General features: G+C 38.3%; 1 protein-coding gene across 9 annotated transcripts in view; it reads right to left on the reverse strand.

Annotated features, from left to right (window-relative positions):
* NALCN (sodium leak channel, non-selective) overlaps positions 1 to 27,671 on the reverse strand; it is a 294,176-nt gene that overhangs the window by 133,564 nt on the left and 132,941 nt on the right. For 8 of the 9 annotated variants that reach the window (XR_004346630.1, XR_004346629.1, XR_004346631.1 and 5 more), the window contains 2 exons: positions 21,894 to 22,061; positions 15,540 to 15,731 (listed from right to left, as the gene is read on the reverse strand). Coding sequence is in view for 5 of the 9 variants with exons in the window: in XM_032610831.1 (XP_032466722.1) it covers positions 15,540 to 15,731; positions 21,894 to 22,061 (360 nt within the window). In the remaining 4 variants the exon portion in view is untranslated. The remainder of the gene's footprint in view (positions 1 to 15,539; positions 15,732 to 21,893; positions 22,062 to 27,671) is intronic. The other variant, XM_032610834.1, reaches the window with a different exon arrangement.

The raw sequence follows: 27,671 nt of genomic DNA on the forward strand, positions 1-27,671 counted from the left end.
ACACTTTGGAAATGGTTTGCCTATTTTTTGCTCTCTTTTAATGGGCTTTGATTTCTCATTTCTCTTCAATCTAAGTTCACAAATAAGAAGCTTCACTGCCAATTATACTGTCTGCTCTTTTCTATTGCAAACATACATTTCAAAACCTTGCTTCTATCTTGATAGTGCTTATTTAGTACTCTAACACCTTGAAAATAAAGTTGATAGTTGTTTACCAATAAATATTTAATTGAAATGACTTGAATTTAATAAAGTTGATTTTATAAGTCATAAACTAAAATTTGTCTTATTATACAACTGAAATTAGTCTTATACAATTTGCATATCCCTGTTATATGTATACTTTCCTTCATTTAAAATTTTACCAGCTAATGTTCTTGTTATTTTAAAAAATGAGATAATTATTTTTCTTACTGATGTTTAATTATAAATTAAGCTTTTATACCTATCTGTCTACCAACTTACCTACCTATCTCCATTTTTCTAAACCAAGAAGCCATTCATTGTACAAAATTTGGAAGTACAAAAAGGCATAAAGAATAAAATAAGTTACTTATAATTCAAACGAGGTTGTATATATTTTTTAGAATTTGTTGTAGAATTTGAAAATTCTACCAGTTTGTTTTTCCCTAGGGATATACATGTACTGGAAACAAAACTGAATCCAGCTGCAAATACAGTGTTGTTTTAGGGTTCTTTGCTTGATTTTTGGTCATCACCACTTATGTCACTCATGACTAACCTCATTAAACATTCTGTAAAAATACAGTTTTGATAACTGTATAATATGCCACCATATTCAAAGTTTACTTAGACATTCTATTATGATTGGGCATTCAAGTTGTTTTAAAATTTTCACACTGATAAATAATGGTACAAAGAGCAATTTCTTTGAAGATCGATCTTTGTGTGCACTGTGGATATTTTCTTGGGGAAGACTTATAGAAATGCAGTTACTAGATCAAAGAGTAAAAATGCTTTTTAGTGTCTTGATACATAATGAAAAACTGATTCTCAGAAAAGTTACACAAACTGCAATGTGTGAGAGGCTTTTCTGTGGGCAATGAGCATTATCATTAACCAAAAACCAAAATAACGAACAAACCTTGTCCATTTGACATGTTCTTACTAATATGTATTACAAATTATGGTTGTACCGTCACATTTTCCTTTGTTTTTAAAAACTACCTATGGTGATTATTTTTGACTTGTTTGAAAATTCAAATGTATCCTTCTTCTAGGCCTAAAAAGTCCCTGACCATCTAAGATGAAAGATGGTATTTTCTTTGCTTTCTACATTTTTACACTTTAAATATCCTTGGCTCTAATTTACCAGGGAGTTATTTTGGTACATAGTATGAGAGGGCTTTGGTATCCCCAACATTACTACTAATAATTAGTTTTTTAATCATTCATTGTGATCCTTTCTTTGTCGTATGTTTTTTTAATGGATATATATGTTTGCCCATTCATCTGTATGTTAACCCTAAATCATACTCTTTTAATTATTGTAGCCATATACAGTTTCTTGTTGGTTCTCACTGCTTTTTTTTTTAATAGCATCTATAATGTGGGGAAAATACTTCCTTAACAGGGTAGTTTTGGGGATTCCATTACACATATGTAGATATCTATGTATGTATGTGTATCTCTTTCTTTCTATAAATGTCTATCTATGAAAAGTTCTTGCTATAGGGACCTCACAGGTAAAAAATACTTAAATCCAGTAATTATTACTATTAATAATAATGACCTCTGGGGAAACGTTTCTCTAGACTTAATCAGAGATAATTACGCTTCTCTAGAAACTAGTTTGTTTTTACCTCATAATCATTGTTTAATCTATTTCGGTGTATATTTGCTCTAGGAAACATGGACATCCTCATGATGAACTTTAGGGTTTGTTTTTGCTTCCACTGTAATTTTGATTTTGTTTTCCCTTTAGATTAATTCTTTTAAATTCTGCTTAAATTTATTGGACCTAGGTATAATTCTTGTTGGATACATTATAGCCTATTTGGATTAAGGCAAAATAGAATAAACATTTCTTTCCGTGTATTGCTCAATTGCCTGCAATTTAAGTCTATTATTATTTATTTAGTTGAATAATGCAGAAATTTGCATTCTTCCTCACGCTCCAAGATAGTATTCCCTTTCCTTTATTTTGTTGTACCTTTCCATAATCCTCCAATTGGTTTTACTTCCTTTTTTCAATCAACCTGAAACGACATGGCTTATCCAAAGAGACATGAAGTGTGACATTTGCCTACATTGTTAGTGGAATTCTCTTTTTGGTCATTCATATAACTATGCATGCTTTATTGTCAAATTTCTATTTTTCTTTCAGAAATGTATCCAGTACATTTCTGTTGGATTGAGGTGAGATTTTTGACCTTTGCTCACTGCCTTATTCCTGAGATTCTGAATTGAATTAATGGCACATGGAAAACTAAAATAACAACAAAAACAATACTACAGACTTAAGAATGAACTAGCTACCAGGGTTCTTTCTATATCTAGTCCCTGCCTATACTGCCTATACTGTTTTTCTCCTTTTGTATTGCACAATGTAAGATTACAGGATGCAACCCGTCCACTTCCACTTGCCTAGTACAGCTCCCTTCACCCCGACACCCCACCCCGCCCCCATCTGCACACACATGTACTCAGCTACATGCATGCTCACTCGTATGCACACATATATTTTTATCCTGTCTTGTTTCCTAGACATTAAGGTTTTAACATTGATTCATAGAGAAGATGTTCGAGAAGGCTAGAGAGAATCCTCTGTAGAGGGAGGCAGTTGTACCCAAGGGGTGGGCAGTGGGGAAAGAATGAACCTATACATCAGTCATTAAATGGTTCTGCATTTAGTCCCAGATGTGAAATAGTGAATGATAAGCTATTTCAGATTCCAGCAGTACTCTTATTTATAATCTTTTACTTTTTGCATTTTTGTTGAAAGTTGCAAAGGGTGAGTGAAAAGAATAGTCAAAACCAGAATGGGGGTAGATTTTTAAACTTTCAGTGCAATACAGAAAACTGAATGCTTTCTGTACAGTTAATGCCCAATGATTTACTGAGGGATACTTTTATGTTGGGCTATGTGATTATTGCTAGGAATTTAGTGTTTCATGCTAAGAAGCTGAATTTCCACGTTATTTAAGAAAAACACTAGTTGCTACTGCTTGTTGATTCCCTGTTACATTGTCAGCACAATGTTAACTAGTCTGAATATACTATATCCTTTAAACTTTCTAATAATCCTCTAAGATATTTACTGTTGTTCTGTTTTTATTATATGTAACCACGAGAGACTAGTCGAAATGTCTGACTATAGATTGTATTTTTTTGTAAGCAAGACTCAACAAAGTATTTAAAATATAGTTAGCTTTTCATCAGTGAAAATATGCTCACAGAAACTCATCTTAACTGAAGGAGACACACACATATTCCTCATTAATAACTCTTACTGGTTTTTGAAGTTGGTGCAATGGAGTAGACTGATTATTAAAATAATATTTATGTAATATGGTAACTACTAGTTGGAAAACTACAAATAAGATTGAAACGGAGCAGGACCCTATTGTCCTTGCCCCCCATGTCCTCAGCCTGCCTTTTGTTTGTGGAAAAACTTTAGCCAAAGAATAAGTTTAATCAGAGAAGTGAGAAAATGCAGAAACAAAGGAAAACAGCCCAAGGAGACCAAATAATGATAGTTTAGTCATCAAGCATAGTCAAGGACATTTAGTTCCTCCTTAAGGGCTACAGATAATATTCTGGGCCATACCCTGTGAGCTGTCTTATAGAGACTGAAACCGCCACCAGGTAGAAGAAGTTAACTACACGATGACCAGGCTGTAGCCATGACATAAGCTGCCACAATTCCGAGAACAGGCCTCAAAGAAATGGGGACAAACCGACCCTGGAACTGAAGATTAACTGTACCTAAAACAATCAAGATGACACTGGTCAGAGCACCGATGACCAATGTCAAGATGACGGTCAGAGCTGACTGTGCTGTTTCTGCATGTAGCCCCTCCCTCCGCCTATAAAAATTCTTGCCCCCTGATTGTCAGTCAGGGGAGTCTGCCTTTGCACAGGAGTCCGCCTTCACCTCCCGTTGCCAGCATCCGAAATAAAGTGAACTTTCCTTTCCACCAACCTGGCCTCTTTAATGGCTTCTGAGCTGCAAACAGCCGGACCCCTCTTTCAGTTGCAAGATGACTGGTAGAAAACTACCAAAATATGGCAAGGTGCAAAAAAAGGTTCTCCCCCAAAGAATATGCTTCTGGGATCAGGGGTAGGAATAGAAGGATGCTTTATTCAAGAAATGTATGCATAATTCCTTGAATACTGAAGTTCAGTGGTAAATGATATCAACACACAGCCACAGGAAAAGATATGGCCATTTCTGTGTGATTCATGCTGCGTTCAAATCATCCTCCAAGAGGAAGAGCACAGGATAGTATTTTATCACTATGCCACTGATGAATCACCACAAATATAAATTCAAATAGAAGCCAAAGAACCTCAGATGCTATAGCAGAAAGGAAAGAGTTAATTTTTCAGGTTTTATGAGGGAAGTGGTTACATTAAGCTATATATTGCATTACTTTCAAATTTAAACCAAATTGCTAGATTCTATTGCAGGGTCATGTCCAGGCACGGATGACAATTTGGCTTAAAGCCTCAGATGGGACTGACTTTATGAGACTGTGGAAGATTTGACACAATAGTGGTCACACAGACAAAATAAAAAATCACCTCCCCTACTGTCCTGAGGATGCCAGAAGTTCTGCAACTGATCGTAAATTTTTGTCTTTGGTCAATAAAGGTGAGTTTTGTGCAATGAAAAACCTCCTCAGAGAAATAACATTTTTTTCAGTGTAAACTTCGTCAAAATAGCTCTTCCACTATTCTCCAGGAAAAATAACAAAGAAAGTAAAAATCTTCAATGGCTCCCCTGTGTCACAATCCCAACCTCGGAAGACACCCAATGGTCAGGCTCCAGCCCGACACTGCAGTTCCTTTCACACTGTGATTCTCCATGTCTCTGATTTACTCACTTGGTTTTCCTTACATAGAACACTCTCATTTAATGCCATTACCCAAATCTTCCTGGGGAATCATATTTACCCCTGACGACAACTCTTCATAAAGCTCTGCAGACTTCCTTCCCTGGAAGCAATCTCTTCCTCTCTTATTAAAATGAAACGATAGTTGGAAGCACAATACATAGTACATAATAGGTTCCTGGAAATTTTAAAATACATTCCAGGATATCTTTGATATTACTTTACAACTGACTACATCTATTGGAGCACATTTCACTTTCTGGCTTGAGCTCTTTCTTATGTTTCTACTAGGGGATAAGTTGAGTTCGTCCTTATGTGCTCAACTCTGCTGTAAGTGAAAGTACGTTGGTTCATGTGTGGCCATCGCATAGCTCCATCACATGGAGAATGCTGTCTGAATTATAAACAACAACAAAATAGGCACACAATCTATTTAGTCTTCACTGTGAATGGAAATATGCAGTATTTGTGGAAAACTTCCGGGGCTGTAGCAGATGAGGGGAGTATAAACATTAGGATATAAGAAACAAAGTGGAGGTAATATCTGTAATGCAAGCAAATACAAAGAGATGTATACACATGAGGATATAAGAATAAAAGTGGAGGGACTTCTCTGGTGGTCCAGTGGTTAAGACTCTGCGCTTCCAATGCAGGAGGCGCGGGTTCGATCCTTGGTCAGGGATCTAAGATCTCACGTGCTGTGCAGCGTGGCCAAAAAATAAAATTTAAATAAATAAATAAAAATAAAATCTCAATTAAAAAAAGAATCAAAGTGGAGATAATATCTGTAATGCAAACAAATGCAGAGAGATGTGAGGCTGCAGATGGGGAAAGCAGACGCTAGGATGCCTGGCCTTGGGTTGTGCCTATAGAAAAAAAAATAAAGCTATCTATCTGAAAGATAGTCAACAGAGTGGTTTTCTTTTTTGCCTCAAAAACTTAGAACCTCAGTGTCTGATCGTACATGAGAAAAAATGATTTAAAAACCATAGGAGGGGCTTCCCTGGTTGAGAGTCCGCCTGCCGATGCAGGGGACATGGGTTCGAGCCCCGGTCCAGGAGGATCCCACATGCCGCGGAGCGGCTGGGCCTGTGAGCCATGGCCGCTGAGCCTGTGCGTCCAGAGCCCGTGCTCCGCAACGGGAGAGGCCGCAACAGTGAGAGGCCCGCATACCGCAAAAAAAAAAAAAAACAAAAAAAAAAAAACCGTAGGAAATTCTGGACAACATGAAAGAGACATCCTTTAAAAGGCCTAGTTAAGATCCAGGAATATAATGGAAACTCCAGGACCAAAAACTAACGGGCAGCTTGAGTCAAGAAAAGGCACCTTCCCTAGGGGATTTATGAGCTCTGCTAGACTTTGGTTTTTAATGTCACGTCACACAAGGGGCAAAGTCATGGACCCTTGAAAGGTGGAGATTGCTAAGCTGGATATTTACTGGGCTTCACTGGAGGCTGACCAGAAAAAAATTCAATGGCAAAAGGAGATGAAAAGGGAGCATGTGTGACTTGACTTGGGCACACACATGTGGAATTGTATGATGACACAGCTGGCACCACAGAACTGTGGGGAATGGATAGACCAGTCAATAAATGGTACTGTGACAATAGGTTAGACAAACAGAAATAAGATTGTTCCCTATCTTATTACAGCAGCCACAAAAATCAATTCAGGTTAAACAAAGAACTAAATGTTTAAAAGCCAAACAAAGCCTGACAAGACCAAATATTGCTGAGTTGAAGCTGAGAACATTCTCATATATTACAGATGCCAGATAAATTGGTAAAAATACTTTGGAATGCAAGTTTACCACTATCTATTAAAGTTGAAGGTATCTTTATTCTAAGGCTCAGCAATTCCAGTCTTAGTTGCACACCCTAACAGTATTTTCACATGTGCAGAATTTCACAAGTGCAGAATTCAGATGTGTGCAAGTTAACATGCAATGTTCAGAGCAGCACTGTTTGGAGTCACAAAATATTAGAAACACACCTCTCAAACCTGCATGCATTAGCTTTCTATTTCTGTGTAACAAGCCACAAATTTAATGGCTTAAAACAACACTCACTGATTATCTCACAGTTTCTGTAGGTCACAGGTGTGGGCGGGGTGTAATTGGGTTCCCTGCTCAGGGTCTCAGATGCTGAAATCAGGGTGTAGGTTGGGCTGCGGTCTCATCTGGAACTTGGGGTCTTCTACCCTCATTTGGGTTGTTATCAGAATTCTCTTCCTGTGATTGTAGGCCTGAGGGTCCTGGTTTCTTGCTCACAGCCCCCAGAAGCCACCCTCAGGTCCTAGCCACATGGCCATTCACAACATGGCAGCTTACTTGTCCAAGGCCAGCTGGAGACCCTCTCTTGTTTTGAATCTCTCTCTTCAGAAAGGGCCCAGTTCCTCTGACTGGGTCAGGCCCACCCAAGATAACCTCCTTTTTGCTTCACTCCAGTTCCATCATTAGCAATCTATTCCCAGGAGTGAAATCCCATCATATTCACAAGTCCTGCCCAAACCCAAAGGGAAAAGATTATGTAGAGGGTCAGATGTCCTGGACACCCATTTTAGAATTCACCTACCACACGGGAGAATGGGAAAATAAATTGTGTAATGTTTCTCTGAAGAGTGTTCTCTCTCTCTCTCTCTCTATATATATAATATGGTGCAATGTATAGTTGTATATTATACCCCAAGGGAAATAAATAAAATATAGCTACAAGTACTCATATTGGTAAATCTCACAAACAGTGTTGAGCAAAAAAAGCAATGAGCAGAAGAAACAGTGCAGTATGAGACCACATAAGGCGGGTTTAAATTACGCAAAAAGATATGTGATTCTCAGCTGATGCCTATATATGCACTCAAGGCATAAAGGGATGTACTAAGGACAAACATCAAATTCAGAAAAGTGGTTCTCTATGGGACAGGAAGGAGAGGGATAAGGGGCATGTGCTCAAGGACTTCAGATCCATTGCTAATCTGCTTTTTGAACTGCATATGGCCACAGAAGAATACATTTTATTATTCTTTATATACCTTTGCATGCCTGAAATATATCATGAAAAATTAAAAATACATGGAAGACCAAACAATAAAAAACAAAAATTAATACAGATTTCGGCAATATAAATTGAACTAATTATCCTTTTGAAGATAAGGTAAACCCTGAATTGATTAAAAATGGCAAACGCTGAAAAAGATTAAGGGGCAAGTTGTTTCTTCAAATTTCTCAGTAATTCTTTCAATGCAACTAAAGGCATGATTAGCCATTCTGGTGGTGAGAGGAAATAGGGAAATTAATTTGTAATTAAGTGTTTTATAGTATTTACTCCTTATATTGTTTAACTGCTTTGGACATGGTTTTATAAGTGAAAATTCAATAGAGCAAGTAATTAGTATTTAGAGAATGCAAATTAAGAAAACATATCAAATAAACAGTATTAAAATTCAAGTACCCTGTATTATGGAGGGTAGTGTAGTCTTTATGAATAAAAACTATCCCCCGGGGCTTCCCTGGTGGCGCAGTGGTTGAGAGTCCGCCTGCCGATGCAGGGGACACGGGTTCGTGCCCCGGTCTGGGAGGATCCCACGTGCCGCGGAGCGGCTGGGCCCGTGAGCCATGGCCGCTGAGCCTGCGCGTCCGGAGCCTGTCCTCCGCAACGGGAGAGGCCACAACAGTGAGAGGCCCGCGTAACGCATAAAAAAAAAAAAAAAAAAAAAAAAAAAACTATCCCCATTTGTAGGAATGCAAAACTATTGAGGCCTGCTTATTGTTATTTTAGTAGGAAATTAAAAGGAATAAAGATATTGAGCTATTTAAAGATCTACAGGGGATGTTTATTGCAAGTATTTTAGCAACATAGAAGAAAGTTTCTTCATATACCAAGTAGGGGGATAAACAGAACAAAAACAGTGGTGAAACTGCGCACATGAGCTTTTGTCAGGCAACCAGGAGAAAACACAAACTGTTTTTGTCTTTGTTACAGAGAGATGTGGCTCTTGCCTATGGCAACCTGTCTCATGACCTGTATGGGCTTTTCCTTCATGGAAAGCTAATCTAATTGTTCTTATAATACAACCTATTAGTCCCAACAAAACAGGAATGGCGGGATACTGCCTCACAGCAGGACTTGGTCTTGTTATTTCTACTTAGCAGTGTGTCTGTTTTGTCCAAATTAGAAGAGAAAGTTATTGGCTTGAGATGACAAAGTTGTTTTATTAAATTGTGTCCATATGTCATTCTTTTTTTTCCCACTGAAAACATTCAGGCTCCTTTCCTCCATCTCACGGGGTTTTTGCTGAGGCTCCTCTGGCTGTTTCCTCTCTGTCTCTGCGTCCTGATGCTGCAGATCCCATGACACAGTGCTAATAAGTGCTCTGAGAGGTGTCAGGAGAAAAGAGCACAGTGCTGCCAACTTCAAGCTACTTGCAGTCTAGTAAAGAAGATGAGACCTTGCATACGTGTCGATGGTGTGTGACAGAAGCAACCATAAAGATGGGAAGCAGGAACCCAGTATGTGCCAGGCCCTAGGCTGGCTGCTTGGCAGGTCCTATGTGGGCATCTTGGAAAGGAGCTGGGACCCAGATGCTTCCGGGAGAGAAATTAAACACCAGCCGTCCTCCTACTCTGTGTCTATCTGCACAGCCTGTTTGCACAGGGCATATGGGAGCTTCAGAGGCAGAATGAGTGAGAGAAATCTCGTCCAGGTTTTGGGTCTGACGATTGTAGTGGCTTCTGTGGCTGTCTCCCCAGTATCCATTTCTTCCCCTATGATGAATCCAAGCCAATCACCTTGACTCTAGCCATCTTGCCAGCAATTCATTTAGTAGTGACCAAGTGACCCAATCCTGCCGGATGAGAGATGAGAGCTGCCTTGCTGGGGGGCAGAGCCAGGGGGAAGGCACTGGGAAAGGTGTCCTTGATTCTAAGAAGGAGATCTGGGCGGAGGTGACCCTCCTTCTTCTAGATTTTATCACGAAGCCTGAAAATGTTGCATCCACTTTGTTAACACATGAAGACAACACATGGACAATGAAACTGCTTTGCTTTGCTAGGGTTGCTGGTACCCAAAACTGGGTGGCTTCAAACAGTGGGAACGTATTATCTCACAGTTCTGGAGGCGAGTAATCAGAAATCAAGGTGTCGGCAGGACCACGCTCCCTCTGAAGGATTCTCCTTGCTTCTTCTGCTTTGGGTGCTTGCTGACAATCCTTGGAGGTCCTTGGCTTGTAGATGTCATGACAATCACATGGCCGTCTTCCCCATGTGTGTCACATTGTCTTCTCTCTGTGTATGTCTGTCTTGGTGTCAAAATCTCCCCTTTTTATAGAATATCAGTCATATTGGATTAGGGTTCACCCTAATGACCTCATTTTAACTTGATTATCGCTATTTCCAGATAAGGTCACATTTCGGGAGTACTGAGGGTTAGTATTTCAACACATCTTTTGGGGACACATAAGTTAACCCATGACAACAACTGAGAGAATTTCAGTGAAAGACCCAGAGTCCTGGCTTCCCCAAGTCTACCTAATCTCTTGAATTTTGGGAGATAAATTTACTAATTGTTTAAGTTAGTTGGAGTCAATTTTCTGCTACTTGCAGCCAAAACATTCAGACAGAATTATGCAGACATTGTTGATGGGATGAGGGTAAGGGCAGTGATGGAGGCTGACAGGGGTCTCGGAGCTGTAGACAACAGCAGAAGGCGGCATCTGTCCTGTTGAGCCTGATACAGTGTGGAAGGATCGGAGACGTCTGTTTTGGTCCAGGACTATTATTCATTCTTCATCCAAACACCTATTCACCAGCTACCCTGTGGCAAGGATTGTGCTAAACACGGAGGATTTAAATGAGCAAGACAGACGCCATTAGAACTTCCCTGGTGGTCCAGTGGTTAAGACTCCGAGCTTCCACTGCAGGGGGTACAGATTCGATCCCTGGTCTGGGAACTAAGATCCCACATGCTGTGTGGCTAAAAAATTAAAAAAAAAAAAAAAAAAAGGTAGACACCATCTCTGCCTTTGAAAGGTGTGTTGGGGGGAATCCTGAAATATGAGCCCAAAGAGGTAAATGGGGCCAGAGCGGAAAAGATACTGAAAACCCTATTAAAATGTTTGTTATCTCGAGGGAAAGGAGAATCTTGAAGCATTTTAAATAGGAGAGTGTCATGAGGCAATTTACATCGAAGAAGGATCGGTTTTACTGCAAATGGAGCACAGGCTGCAGTGTGGTCGAATGAGGCACGGAGACCCACTGGGGAACCGGTGGAATAATCCTAATCCCTTTAGTATCCTTTCACCTTTGAGTATCTCCAGAAGCACCTGGAGTCTTCCAGTGTAGCTGGAGCTGCATCAGAGGGTCAATGCACTGGGCGGTTACTTAGTGTGCCCGGGTTGCTGTTGTCTCCTATGTCCCTCTGCCCCTTCAGGGTTCTCTTCTTGGGATGTGGAAGGGAAACCAGCTTCCCAGGTCCATGTCAGCTCCTCTTAGAGGGGTCTCACAGCAGGTTGCTGGAGCCCAGGATACAATCAGGTCCAATCAAACCAGTGTTGGGTTTTACATCTAGTCCTATTTCCCTAGAGAGACTATACCCCCCCAGATGGCTGGGTCAAGGTCAGGTTCCAGAAACAGCCAGAGTAATGATCTCCCGGGCACAGATGCTGGGTCCCCTTCACCAAGAACGCTCCTCTCTTCATGACCGGTCCTCTCTTGAGCCACTCACACCTTCCTGCCGTTGCTTCCTGCATCCCACGGTCCTGTGTGTGATGGGGGTCGCTAGCCTCCAAGACGGAGTGGATCCAAGTAAAGATAATACAAACAATTGCTGATTTTAAAAGTTCCGATTTTGCACTGGGATGGATCACGTGATTTTTCTTACAGAAAATCTGTTCTCCTAATGCGCGGTGCTTTGGCTAATAATATAATTAACCAACCCACCTCAACACCCAGCCACTGAGTAATGAGGGAGATGTCCCATGAGGATGGAAGGGGACAAGGCCCGCAAAGATCTAGCATCGTCTGCCCTGTGTTTATAATCATCTTTCCTGATCATCTCATATCAGGCAAGTGCCACCAACAGACGATGCTTTATTTGGCTGGGAATGACAATGATGGCTTTTTGTAATTGTAATATTTTTAACATTTCTTGCAAGATTTGATTATGTTTCAGGAATTTAACTCTTAATTGCGTTCATATGCAAGGAGTAATCTAGTCACTTCCCGTGTCAACGCTGTCAGCTGCTGTATAACTGATTAGGGGCCCCATAGTCGCTGGCTGCTTTCATTAAGATGGTCACAGTAATCAGGAGGAAAAGCACAACTGAGTAATTGGAGATCTGAAAATACAATGCTACTTGATTACAATTATGGCTGGAAAATTAGAGCAAATCCCAAGGGGCTAAGGCAGGACTGGATCTAAAGCAGCCTTGTCTTTAATACAGAGTAGCCTCTGTATTATGCCAATTTCAAATATATTATATGGGATATCACTTTATTTTTCTTTTTTCTTTTTTTTTTTTTTGGCGGTACGTGGGCCTCTCACTGCCGTGGCCTCTCCTGCGGAGCACAGACTCCGGACGTACAGGCTCAGTGGCCATGGCTCACGGGCCCAGCCACTCCGCGGCATGTGGGATCCTCCCGGACTGGGACACGAACCCGTGTCCCCTGCATCGGCAGGCAGACCCCTAACCACTGCGCCACCAGAGAAGCCGGGATATCACTTTTTTAATGCTTTCTAAACCCAGAGTTGGGTTGTTTCTGTATATCATTCAACACACACAATGCTATGAGGAAAATACCATTTTTGCCTGTATTTTAGATGTGAAAAAATAAAAGCTTAAAGAATAATTCATTTGGTGTCACATAACTAAAAAGTGATGGAGCAGTAAGTATAGACTCTTATCCACAATGCTTTCATATGCAGGCCCACAGCCCTTATTCACAACTTCAATATTCAGAACATTTTGAAAATACCCAAAGGTGTTTTGTTTGGTTTTGTTGGTAGCTCATTTAGTGGCAAAAGTCTGATCTGACCGAGGTCTTATTTATTGTCTTTATTTACCCTTCTTTTTCTGAAGGTTGATGTTTTGCTAGAGAAATATTAATGTATTTGTTACAGGGTGCTGATTCAGACAGCTGTGGAGGGTGATATCACCCTTACAATATCTAGAATATTCTGCACTCCAAAAATCATCTGGTTCAAAGAGGTTTTGGGTAAAGGATATAAAGTTGGTGGGGTGAAATGAGAGGAAAGGGCAAAAACTGAAGATAAGGTATGAAATTAAGATAGGTCTGTGTAATAAATAAAGGCTTGTTACCGTTTAGTACCCATTGCCCACCCCGGGAGGTGAATTAAACTGGCCTGAGGGGCGGACGGTGATCATGATGGGGATGGCAGTCTGCTCTTTGTATTTACCCAGCGAGGGGGCAGTGAAGGGGCAGCCTAAGAGAAGGTAGCCTTGACGACAACACTGTCATCTTTGCTTACATCTGTCTATCCCTAGAGGAAGAGCTGGTCCCACTGCAGAGGAGTCTGGCTCCAGGCCAATCCTAAGTGACCCGACCACGGCCAGGGACCAGGCTTTGCCCGGCAGGCTCATGGGGAGGGGAGGGAAGCTGCCCTCCCCACATGGTTTTGGGGCACAGCTGTGCACCGCAGTGTCTGCAGGGAGTTTCAGGCAAGGACTCGGCCCCCAGGCTGCCCCGCTCATGTGCACAGCAGCATTCCCGGCCTGCGTGCCTCTGCTCGGAGGTCTCCCCCACGCGGGGGCCTCAGCTGAGGCACTTTTCTCCATCCTGACTCAGTACATTTTCACTTCTAGCCCTTCCTCTAGTCATATCCCTAGGCCCTCCCCGGTTCGTAAAAGGGCAGGAGCTTTGCTCAGGGCTCCTGGGCAAAGATCCCTCCCTCGTCACCGTGCCAGGGCTGGTGCACCTGCCCCTCACCCAGTGCTGTCCAGTGGGCAGAACGGGGCCTGGGCAGCGGTGCCGGTTCCTGCCTGCTGCCTGCACTGTGGCTGAAAGTGAACCAAGGCTTGCTGTGACTTTCGGCTCGGCTTGCTGTCCTACGAGACCACCTTGACACCTGCCCTGCGCCAGTGCCCTGCAGGCTGCCTTCAGAAACCTTCTGCCAGCGTCCTCTTTAGCTCACACATCTTTATTGCCCTCTCCTTGCGCTCTCTCAATGGCATTTAATCGTGATCACGCTTTCACCAACTTAAAAGTTCCTTGGCTTTATGTCCTCCTCCTGTCAGCGACTGTCCTTTCTCATTTAAGTTCTGGAACAAGACACAGCTCAATTCAACCTTCAGCACATGCTATCCCCATGACCCAGAACACTGTTCTCTGTGCACCTCCTCTGGCTCCATCCAGCTGTTCCTCACTAACTTCCTGTTCCAGGGAGTCTTCCTGGATTCTTCCATTCCTGGTTATGGACCTCACCTCGGGGTTCCCAGAGCACCTTGTGTTTGCCTTTACCAAAGCCTGTCATGTTTTATGTCTACATACTGGTTACCCACCCTCAACTGAGAATACTTGAAGACTAGGAACTTAATTGTTTATGTCTCAGGATGGCCAACACGGCCTGGCTCTTGATAGGCACTCAACAAATGCTTGGCAATGAGTAACACATTTAGTACAAGATTAAAACAAGTAATAACCCAGAGTATTTTAGTCTATCTGTTAAAATTTTAAAAAATAACCCAGGCTATATTAGTCTATCTGTTATGTTACAGACACGTTTGCCCTCAAAGCTTATTTTTTTAAAAAAATATATGTTGTTCTTACCCCAAGGCTATAAAAATATCTATATATATTCTTTGCCTTGGTCATTATATTTTTTCATATTTCTAAATCCACATGGAGTTAAATTTCAGGATCCTTCTGATTAGGCGCTGTATCTTCTACACAAGTTCTTTATGGATTGACTGGTTTTTAACTTTCTTTTTAGCCTAAGTGAATTCTAACAAGAATACAGAGTTATGAACTAGATGATCTTTTAAAGACACTTCAAATCTGAAGAGTTTATGAAATTTATATATTGAAAATCAAAATTTCCTTCTAGATCATGCCTGACATAAAAATATATATGAACTGTAAAACAGATTTAAAATGTTAACTCTCACAAACACATAAAAGCAAACTTTAAACATTTTTAAATTAATAATTTTAAAGTTCTGCTATATTTTCATTTATAGGTACTAAGAACCCTATCTTCCATCTTTACCGGTTTCTGCATCTCATTCTATTAAGATTATTTCCAGAATTTTAGAATTGACACATAATCTGACAATGCTGAAAATGTTCTCAAACACCTGTATTCTGCAAAAAACACCACTGTGAATATTAAAACTGAACTACTTCAAGTTATAGAAAAAGACATTATTTTAAAACCACTGTTAAAGTGAAATTACTTTGATATTAATTCAGAATAACTGAATTAAACTGACTGCATTTTTTGTTCTTACCCTTGGAAACGTTGTAAATCTATCCAGCTCTTCGACAAAGCAGAACATCTGCAAACTAATTGCTGACATAACAATCAAGAGGCTGGCAGTAAACACAACCAAACTTCCGAGCTTTTTTCCAGGACCAAATATCTTGTACACGAAGTCTTCTAATGCAGGTGAAATTTTAATAAGCCGAACTACCCGAAGAACCTATTGTGGGAGAGAAAAACACACACACTTGATCGTTTATTTATACTGAATCTTAAATAAGTTCATACTAAAATCTCATTTTTCATAGCACTCTATAAAATCACATTTAGCAATTAAATTAAACAATTTAATAACTAAGATATCAGTAGCTCAGTGACTGCCATATAGCAAGAACTCAATAAATCCCAAAGGAATGAAGGAAGGAAAATGGTGACAACTCAGTGTTTTAATATATGATGTGATAATTCAAAGTGGCATTAATTAACACATATTGTTGAAATAAAATTGACATTTGTTCTAATGTTCAAATATCAAAGAAAACATTAGTTCAATATTAGGCATATTCATTGTCTCATAAAACAAACTTTCCTAGGGATTACTGTACATTCAAAAGGAAATTTTAAAAATCCATCTATCAAGGAGTCTTTACTCATGGCTGAGACTGCTACTCTAAGACCTATTCTATCCTTCCTTTAATTAATAGAACTTGCTGAATTTTAGCCTAGCAAGGCTACAGACTGCATTTTCCAGCCCCACTTGTATCCAGTTGTGGCCGGTGGACTAGGTTCAGACCTATGGAATGTGAAAAGAAGTGATCTTTGCACTTTAAGTTAAATAATTTTTATACCTTCCTCTGGCTGGGAAATTAAAACAACTGTAATTGTCCCTTTGGAACAAAAATAGAAGCCTCGTATAGAAGATGATACATTCAGTCTAACCCAACAGGCCTGCTTTCTGGATGGCCCTGGGGAGCAGAGCCACCTACTTGCCCTGGACTCCCACCAACTGGAGAGAAACACACTTCTATCTTACGCAAGCCCTGTAATTTTTAGAACTTTGTTATACGTGCTCAGCTGGTTATCTAAACACACACACATTTAAATGTTTTGCATATATATATGCAAAAACTACCACCCATAACTAATTAATTTTCTCATTCACTTAACAAATATTATTATGTGCCAAACACTGTGTTGGACAAATAAGATTCAATGGCTATTACTGTTACAAAGGGAGTATAATACAAAGGCACAGCTCTTAAAGGCATATCTATAAGATTAAAAATATAAAGTAGAATAATTAAAAGTTGAAGTATAAAATATGGAAAAATAGCATTTTTCAACAAGTCTAAGATGCCATCGATTTTTTTATGTACCACTGAGAAAGTGAAAAATGCCGCCAATTAAAGTATAACACACCACTGATTATAAGACAAGTCCCAGTTTAGAGATATTAAAATAGGAAAATTGTGGTCTTGGTATAAATGAAAGATGGTAAGTAGAATGATAGTCCAAGATGGTTCGATATCAATAAGAGCTTAAGGTGTCTGTAAAGGCTTCTCAGGAGAAGAAAGAATACAGTAAAGAAAAGGAAATGCATTAAAAACCTAGATGTAGGGCTTCCCTGGTGGCGTAGTGGTTGAGAGTCCGCCTGCCGACGCAGGGGACACGGGTTCATGCCCCGGTCCGGGAAGATCCCACATGCCACGGAGCGGCTGGGCCCGTGGGCCATGGCCGCTGAGCCTGCGCGTCCGGAGCCTGTGCTCCGCAACGGGAGAGGCCACAACAGTGAGAGGTCTGCGTACCGCAAAAAAAAAACCAAACAAAAAAACCCCCCAGATTTAAATTTTTACACAAAATAACATGCGTTTGGATTTTTCCAGCAACCCTAGCTTCCTAATCCTCTTAGTCTATGAGGTCCAGAAGGGACTTCCTGACCCCCATGATCCAGGCCTGGCCAGGGTATTCACAATGACCTCAGTCATCAGAACTTCTGTGGGACCTATGAGAGGTGTCCTATTTTTTAGCCTCAACTGGAATTACTGTAAGAGCCACATAAGCCCTGAGCTTCTGGGAGCCATCTTAGCCACCACATGGACAAAGAGAGCTTAGAAATGATACCAACACAGAAGAAAGGTGAGTGGAGAAATGGACGGGGTCCCAATAATACCATGTTAGCCTCTGAATCTGGCCATCCCTGAAGCCACATTTACCCGCTACCCCCAGACTCTGAATTAACAGGAACTACTAATGGTGAACCGTATTCTTATTGTCTGCAGAACACAAGTATCAATAGTATGGGTTGTAGCTGCAGGTCTAGTAAACTAATGAACAAATGTTTAAAGAAGTTGAGAAAATGTAGATTTCCTTCATGCTCATTTAAAATACTTAATACTTTAAGAAGAAAATTTATGTGAGAAAGTATATTGTTCAAATTAAACATTATACCACAGGCATGGTTAAGCTACTAGTTTTTCCCGCTATAATTCTTAACATACATTTCCAAATCAGAACATATTACACTTGGGTCATCTTCCCAAATAACAAGCAAACAGCTTTATCATAAGAACTATTAAAATAGTAACATCCAGAATAATAATATGAAAAGATTTTACACTTATATTTATTCCTAGACATAAATGATTCAGTATCTAACAGTTAAACAGCTGAGTCCAGGAAAGTTTACAGGAACAATCCAACTGGTTTATTGCTCAAATTTCAGTACCTTGTGTTTTCTCCACTTGCATTAAAATCATATTTAAAAGATTGCCTAAGTAATCTTCAATCCTGCCCCAAATTCTAATAAAAACAGTCTATGCACATCTGTGCAATTCTGATAAATTAATATTTCATTAGCTGGAAGAAACATAACTTAACACAATTCCCACATTGGTGATTTGATAAGCATTTTCAAAGGGGCAGGCCTGCATCTGTGGAAAGGCAAAATCCTTATCGGTAACTCTAATTATGCCTTTTCATTTATTTGGGGATAAGTATGCTTTTCACTCTGTCTACCCAATAAAGCCTTTTGATTCTGTGTTCCTACAGATACGAAATAAAGTAAACCATACATTCAAAGATAAGCACTGTAGGACATTTTGTGGTTGCTTCCAAAGCACATTTTCCTGGTCACATTTCTAAGTCTGTTGTTAAAGGTCACTCTGCTGATTAATAGTGAGATACTGTAGCAATTGAGTGGTTAAGAATATGAATATAAGATTAAACTTCTTGGGAATGAGTTTCCACCATTTGCTAGTTATGTGGTCTTGGGCGAGTTATTCAGTCTCTAGGGATCGCAGTTTACACTCCATCAAAACAGTTTATTCTCTAACGAGAAACAAATGAAGCCATGCACTCGGCAGAGTGCCTGGCACACAGTAGGTGCACGATAAATACCAGCCGGTGTCATCACCCTGCTATGTCAGAACCAGAGCATTTTGTGAAGACTTTATTACTCCCTGTAATATGCCCTATGTTCACTCCATCAAGCATGTGTTCTCCTTAGGACAGGTGCCATGTAGTTCTCTCTACCTGGAATGCATCCACCCAGACCTTCTCAAGGTTCGCTCCTTCTCTGCCCAAATGTCCCCTCTTCAAAGAGGGCTTCCCTGAACAAACTTATCTAAAATAGCACCCTCACCCCACAACTTCTATCCTTTTCACTCAGCTTGTTTCTCCTGGACGGCATTTCCTGTACTCACATTCCTTTCGTGCACTCGTACTTGTGTACTTATGTGTACTTGTGTATAAACTGTTTGCCCTCTAGAATGCAAGGTTCCCAAGGTGGGCATCTTCTCTGCCTTGTTCACTTCTCTGCCCTCAGGATCTGGAACAGTGCCTGGCACATAGTAGGTGCTCAGGAAATCTCATCTGAATAAAGAGATGGATAACACCCAACTCCCAGAGATAACTGATATAAAGGGAGACATTTTGTACTAAATTGTTGGCTTCATTTAGATATAAAAAATGTGACATTCACTACGGGAAGAACTGCTGCCAGCACGATGAAGAAAGGTCAAGTGAGATGAGAAGCAAGCATGAGGACCAACAGGGGAGATCAAAGTCAGCCCATAAAGAGCCAATCTGTTCAGTACAGTGGGTTCTCCAGATGTGAATTTGCAAAAATCCTTGTGACAACTAAGTTTCTTGAGAGATTTAGCTTTTAGGCACAAAATAACTGAGACAGTGTTTATCTCATTAGACAAATATAAACTTGGCCATGTATAGAGAGATACAAATGAAAATCACTCTACTATTAACATAAACTATTACAAGTTTTACAGATATTAAAATTGCAAACTTCACTGACCCTGTATTGTGACTGTATCTATAGCTATATGTCTATATATAAAACGATTGGAGCCATGCACACTGATTTTAGATATTTTGTGAAAAACAGAGTAGAAGAAAAAACCTAGTGGTTAGGACTACGTGCTCTCACTGCTGAGGGTCCCAGTTCGATCCCTGGTTGGGGAACTAAAAACCCCATAAGCCACGCAGCCAAAAAGAAAAACAACCCAGAGGTGGTGACTTTTAATCATTTGTAATAATTTGGTTTATTTCTTTCCGGTCATTTTTTCATTTATAGGTATTTTACATACATATATAGAGCTATATATGTTATATATAGCATGGATATGTAGCTATACATGTTATATATTTTATACTGTTTTGCATTTAAATAGAACAATCATATCTCTAAGTTACTACAAATTCATCATAATTATTTTTATGGCCATATTTGCATATGAGTTACTAAGCTATTCCTCATATGCTTACCACTTAAACAGTTCCCATTTCTTTCTCTCATAAACAATTCTAGAATGAATATCTTTGTGTGCAAAATTCTGACCTATTTCTAACTTTTCACTGAAAAATTATCTATGAGAAATGATAAGAATTTTAAAGCCCTGAATATATTTTATATTGGTACCCTTGCTGTAATAGGCTTTGATGTCTTTCTTAATTTAATAGGTTTGGAAAAAAGATATGTTGTAGTTTTGACTATGAGGCATATTTTCTGTAATTATGTACAATGATTCTCTAATGTAGGTACTAAATGCTCATGTTGATTTTGTGAATCTAGACAACAGTGCCCAAGAGCATATAAGACACAAATGTTTGGAAAGCATATTTTGTATCAAGAGTTTCAAACATGTGTATGTCTCTTGCCCCAGGCATCTCACGTATGATAACCAAGGCTGAGGATATAACCCAACCAGTGGCAAGAGATTTCTGTTCAAAGATGCTGACAGTACTGAAAGCTTGAACCATGATACCCTCTGTGAGTTCACTGGGTGCTTGGCTGTGATTACGAGAGGCTCAGCTTTTCATGTGTGTTTGTGGGGTATGTTTTTCATTTTTGCGAATTGTATTTTCATGTCCTTTCTCCCAGGTATCAGGAGTGCTGAGTTTCAGGTCACGATTGGGCACCTGAAGTTAATACTGCTCTGAAAATGATGGCTTTGGTATCATCAATAAGTAAGTTCAATGAGGTTGGAATGTACTTTCTTTCATCTAAGGAGTTAGAATCTTGTTCCTCTGAATTGTTTCTTTAAAAATTCTACTGCCATTTTATTCTCCAACTATTTTAAAATACCTATGAAGAAAACAATGCAACTTCTGATATTTATATGATAAGTTATACAAATGACTAATTTTGAGTCAGAAAATGACTATACTTGAGATTTTAAAAATTAAGTCATCCCATATACATATATTATATTTTGACCAAGGAGTTAAAAAGAACGCTCAGCATATTGCTATTATTCAACAATTACAAAGAACATAAGTAATAGTTTTGTTTACTGAATAATTATAAAGTAATGTGATTGAATATATCACATTTGAAAAAACAGAAATCCAGTTATTATAAACAAAGTAAAAAATTATAGGTATTGTTATTTAATCATCACAAAGAAAATAATAGGAATTCATAAATAATGAAGTATGACTAATTACAATCTGTAAAGGTAAGTTTTATTTCTTATTATTTCAACTGTAAGTTAGTGTTGAGCAAGCATATTTAGACTTATTGAGAAGGGAGAACTACACTTGGAATTAAATTCATATTTCCTGCTCTTTAAAGTGTGTGTCAACATCTGATGTAGATTAAAATTTTACATGTATGCACAGATGCATAATATCCATGTACATAAAAAATATGTACCTCTACACACTGTGCTGATCTATGAACTGTATGTAAAACATCTCCATTTATTACTCTGAATTTTCAGAGTTTTTAAAACAATGAAATGAATGCACTATTTTTGGTATTTAAAATGTCATAGGGCCTCTTTGAAGTTTGTATTTACTACAGTTGTTGGTATTTTCCCTGGAAAGAAAAAAATGTCTAAAGATAAATAGGCATTATTCGTATTACCTGAAAGTATGTGAATTGAGAATGATAAAGATCTGGATATACATGAAGAGTGGTTCCAATTACGAGCAGCAGCTCGAATTTGTGGAGAGATGAGCTAATATATCCAGTAAATCCCAAACACCATATCTTCAGAAGTGCTTCCAAATCAAAAAGTACTGTAAAAGCCACCTAGAGGAACAAAGGGACAGTGAAATTGTAATCTAAAACTATAATTTATTTCAAAATATTTCATATGGTTGTTAGTGCATGAATTTTAGCCACTATCATATAAAATGAGGAGCCATATCATATAAAAATCTAGAACAATATTGTTAAAAATACGGTTTTGAAACATACCAACTAGAACCTCACAGACCAAATATATCTTAAGCAATCAGAGAAAAATATGTTAAAATGTTTGTGAGTGGTATTATTACCTCATTATTCATCATTTGATATTAATTAAAAGTCATCGCCATTTATAGAATTACAGTACTATATACAGAAAGGCTGCATTTTTCTATAATTTGTATTTTCTAAAAGAAGTTTCTACAATGCACATGATATAGTATAATTACACTTACCTATTACTAAGTATAATTAAACTACAATTTAAAAGTTTATATATCATTTATATCTTGGGCCACATAAACAGCAGAGAATTTTGGATTTTATTGGGTTGGCCAAAAAATTCGTTTGGGTTTTTCCATCACATCTTAGGGAAAAACCCAAACGAACTTTTTGGCCAACCCAATATAACAACGAATTTATGTGTGTGTGCGTATGCACACATAAATTAATATGTTAATATGTCTACATTATTAATTTTATAAATTAACAATCGACATTACTGTGTTAACAGATTCGTTTGATCTCTTCATCTATCACATTAATTCTAGGAATTTGCTATTGCAAATAACAATGTTAAAAACATAGCATATTATTTTTCATTTACTTGTCCTATGGATAAGAGCACTCATTTTATAAAGAAGTTTGCAACTGGAATTAAAATGGCAATATAATATTAAGTTTTTAAATTTTTTATTGGATAGTTGATTTACAATGTTGTGTTAGTTTCAGGTGTACAGCAAAGTGAATCAGTTATACATACATCCAACCTTTTTTAGATTCTTTTCCCATATAAGTTATTACTGAGTACTGAGTAGAGTTCCCTGTGCTATACAGTAGGTCCTTATTAGTTATCTATTTTATATACAGTAGTGTGTACATGTCAGTGACATAAGATTAACTTCTAATAAAAGAGCACAACTAGTCATAACACACCCCTGTCAGAAGATACCAAATGATTTGTTGGAAGATAGGAATAAAGGATAGCTTGCTTCTCTTTCTCTAGGCCAACATGGAAGGGATTTTCTTCCACACACATTTGGAAAATGTGAGGAAAGTAGAGTTTTAATAATAACATTTTTAGGACTGGAACATTAAAGGGATTGCAGATGGTTAATTTAGGTGTGAGGAGGAAATTAACATTACTTCTCTAGACCCACCTTGCCTCTTAATTTAAATTGACATGTCCCTTTTAAAAAATGTAATAGACACAGAGAAGAAACTTGTGGTTACTAAAGGGGATAGTGAGGGTGGGACAGATAAATTAAGAGTTTGGGAGTAACATATATACACCACTATATATAAAATAGTTAAACAACAAGGACCTACTCTATAGCACAGGGAACTCAGCTCAAAATCTTGTAATAGCCTATAATGGAAAAGAATCTGAAAAAGAATACACATATATATATACACACACACACACATATGTGTATATATATGTATTTGACTGAATCACTTTGTTGTACACCTGAGACTAACACACTGTAAATTAACTATACTTCAATTAAAAAAAGTGTAACAGAGTAATACATTTTAACTGTGAAATAATACTAAATACACAAAGTATTAATAAAATTCCTGCCCACCTTTCCCAGGTGATTCATGATAACCATGTTTTATATTCCCTCCTCATCCAAACATACATAATCACACAATGGGCTTACATTTTATGTCATTCTTCAGCTTCTCACTAACAATCATGGACGTGCCTTCAGGTTAAGAGATATAAGTTCTACTTATTCTTTTTATCAGCTGCATAATTTTGCATGGTATTCAATGTTTATTTAATTAACATTTTCTCTACTGATTCGTTAAAGGGCGGTACTTCTTGGATAAGGAGTCATCAGGAAAAATGGTTAAGCATTTTGCTACTTCAAAAACAGACTGTACTGACCATCCTTATGCAATATCAGTTTTTATTGGGCTTTCCTATCTATAACTAGAATCTCAAACCTGGCACCTCTGGGGCAAAGGACATATTTGCCCACTTTAAATTTTAGGAAGCATTAAGAGATTACTTTCAAAATGTTACGTTGTCATTTGCCTTTCAGCAAGGTAGGAAAATGTTTCTTGTCCTAAATCTATACCATCACCTGATGTAATCAAACTTAATAAAACTTTTGCTTAGCTGTCCAGATGTGTATTGATGACTAGATTATTTTTTAAAAACAATTTTCTGTTCATAACCTTGCCAATTTTCTATGGTGGTGTTTTTCCTTTCTTATCAGTTTTTGGAGTTGTTGATATTAAGGACATTCATCTTTGTCTGCTATATAAACTGAAGTATTTTTTCCCTAGTCAATAGTTAGACTTCTAACTCTAGTGGAATTAGTTCTATAAGCACTTTAATTTTTATATGGTCACATGTGTCCATCTCTATAACTTTTTTCTTTACCTTGTACATATAAAGCCTTAGAAGGATTAATAACTAGTCTTCTTATCTAGAAACACACAGTTTTTCTATTTATTGGCCCATATCCTTTAATAAAATTTTCCCCATAAAGATATATTGTTTGATTTTGAAATTTATTTCTATTCATTTAATATTCCAGTCACTAATGAAAATGAATATTTTTTACCTTTATTTTTTTTTTACCATTTCTACCCAGTTATTTCCAGTGGAAAGAAAAGCTACTGATTTATTTATATTGATTTTTCTCAACTTGCCTTACTAAATTCTTCTATTAATTCTAAAATTTTTAAAATCTCTTGGGCTTTATAAACATATATATATATATATATATATATATATTTCATGTGCCAATGAAGATATGATGTTTTTCAAGATTTATTTTGGAGTTAATTGTATTAATTCATAGCTATAATGGTATAGCCAAATAGTAATATATACTAAGTAATGTGGTGGTAATAACAGGAGTCCATAATATGCTCCCTATTTTCAATGAAAGTTTCTCAGTACTCATATATAATGGTTGCAGTGAGCTTAGGGTAATAATTTCTACCATGTTTAAGGACTTTCTTTATTTTACTTAGAGGGCTTTAGCCTTTAATTCATTGAGGCAATGAAATATATCACAGGAGTCCTTGATTTGTATATTCCTAGAATAAACCCTAGATGCTTATGCTGATTTTATTGGATAATATTTTGTTTATAATTTTTGCAGCTACTGTCATAAATACAATTGGTCTGTAATTTTACTTATACTATAATTATAAGGTTTGGGTTAAGCCTATGGTAGCCTTATTAAACTTATTATGGAGTTTCCCATGTTTTGTACAATCTGTAATTTCTTAAATAAAATAAGAGTTATCTCATCTTTGAAAGTAGATAAAAATCCAGCAGAAAAACCACATGGGCCCAATCTTTTTTGTAATGGTGGATCAAAGCTTTCCAATGTTCTTCTGATCAGCTTTCTTACCTCGTCCATCAACTTGGTAGTTTGTACTTTGCCAGGAAATCATTAATTTCCTCTAGATTTTCAAGACCTGTGTTTAGAGTACATTTTTTTTTTTTCCAGAAAGAACTGGTTCAGCAGAGGGCATGAGATATCTTACAAATTTGCTACCCCTTTAAATCAACTTCTTGGCTGACATTTCTCAGACCTGAAAGTACTGTGATTTTAAACTCCAATCCCACGCGGGCAGGCTTGTGCTGACACATTTTCACAAAGTGTACTCTTTCCCTACTCTTTTGGAGTCGAGGTCAAGACTGAAAGTTTCCCCACTGTTTCCTTCTGAGGGATGGCCGTTTTCCTTCTCTCATTGAGGTACAGACCTCATGTGTCCTGATGTTACATGGGGGTGTCTCTGTTTTGACTCTTCACCTTGAACAGCCTCTCCGTCTGTCCAGGATACAGCTCTTAAAATGGCAAGTTCTAGGTGACAAGCATATGCAAATACCCTCAGGGCAGCCACTGGCCTTAGAGCCCACTAGCTGTTCTTCATTCACATCAACACAATTTTTGGCCTTGAGAATATTCCTTAATTTTTTTTTGCATGGTCTGCTAAGCATTTTAAATGTTTTAATATTTTAGATGTCACTCCCAGTTTTTTCATAGATGATTTTCAGCCCCTTTCTGGGGCTACTTTGTATGCATCTCCTAGAATCAAGATACTATTTGATTTTGTGTTTAAACGTAATCATATTTTCTATGATTTTTAAAAAATCTTGGACCTTCTCTGCCCCAACCTTTAATGAGCCATTTCTCCTTTAAAGGAATATTTTCTATGATTTTTGATAGGAAAATTCAACCCTGTCACATACAGCGTGCCAAAGTTACACCTGGTCTTATGTTTCTAGTTTATTGTATGTCATTGATATTCATCTTTTAACCTTTTCTTGTCTTTTCTGGCTTGGTCAAATTGTTGTTAATGCCTTTTTCCCCCCTTGTTTATTTGGACTCTGCTTTTCTAATCTCTCAGTTTAATTCCCAACTGTCCTACATCAACCTATACTTTTTTTTTTTTTTTTTTTTTTTTTTGTGGTACGCGGGCCTCTCACTGTTGTGGCCTCTCCCCTTGTGGAGTACAGGCTCCGGACGCGCAGGCCCAGCGGCCATGGCTCACGGGCCCAGCCGCTCCGCGGCATGTGGGATCCTCCCGGACTGGAGCACAAACCTGTGTCCCCTGCAACAGCAGGTGGACTCTCAACCACTGCGCCACCAGGGAAGCCCAACCTATACTTTTTTATTATTGCATCCAAATTGAATAATTGTAAACTCCTCTCCTGCACAAAGGTACTTGCTCACTCTTGCCTCACACCCCTGCCAACCTACAAACTTCATAGTATCCTTCTCTCACCCACACTCCTAGTGATATCACCCCTCTTCCTAAATTCTGCTTTTTCTGAGATCAACCATCAATTTTTTTTTTTTTTTGGCCGTGCCGCACAGCATACAGGATCTTAGTTCAATGACCAGGGATTGAACCTGTGCCCCCTGCAGTGGAATCACAGAGTCTTAACCATTGGACCGCCAGGGAAGTCCCAATTCTAGCTTTTTGAATTGTAATTATTTCTTTTTTTTCCAAGGACCCTTACTTGACATTTTAATTATCATCTTCCACTTAGATTCAATACCCACTACTTTTATTTCCTTTTCATCTTATCTATCTAGTTCTCTGGACTGTGAAGCATTTGTCTTAGGCTTAGCATACCTTGGGGTAGTTTCCTCAAATAAACATCCAGGGCTGTATACTGTCTCAATCCTTTTCTATCAGAAGTGCATTTTTAACACTGACATGAATATTTTGGCTGCATACAGTCTTGAGTTGCAGTTCTTTTCTCTCAGTGGTCAATATATATGTTGGTTCACTGCCTTTACTTTCCAATATTGAGGATGAGTCATCCAAAGCACAATATATTTATCTTGATTTTGCAGGTTATTTAAGCCCATTCGGAGGTTTAAAAAAGTTTTTTCTTTATGCTTGCAACCAAGGAAGGTCACCAGGATATGCCTAGGAATGTATCTTTTTTTCATTTATCCTCTC

The sequence above is a fragment of the Phocoena sinus genome, chromosome 18 (assembly GCF_008692025.1).
Source record: "Phocoena sinus isolate mPhoSin1 chromosome 18, mPhoSin1.pri, whole genome shotgun sequence".
Lineage (NCBI taxonomy): Eukaryota > Metazoa > Chordata > Mammalia > Artiodactyla > Phocoenidae > Phocoena > Phocoena sinus.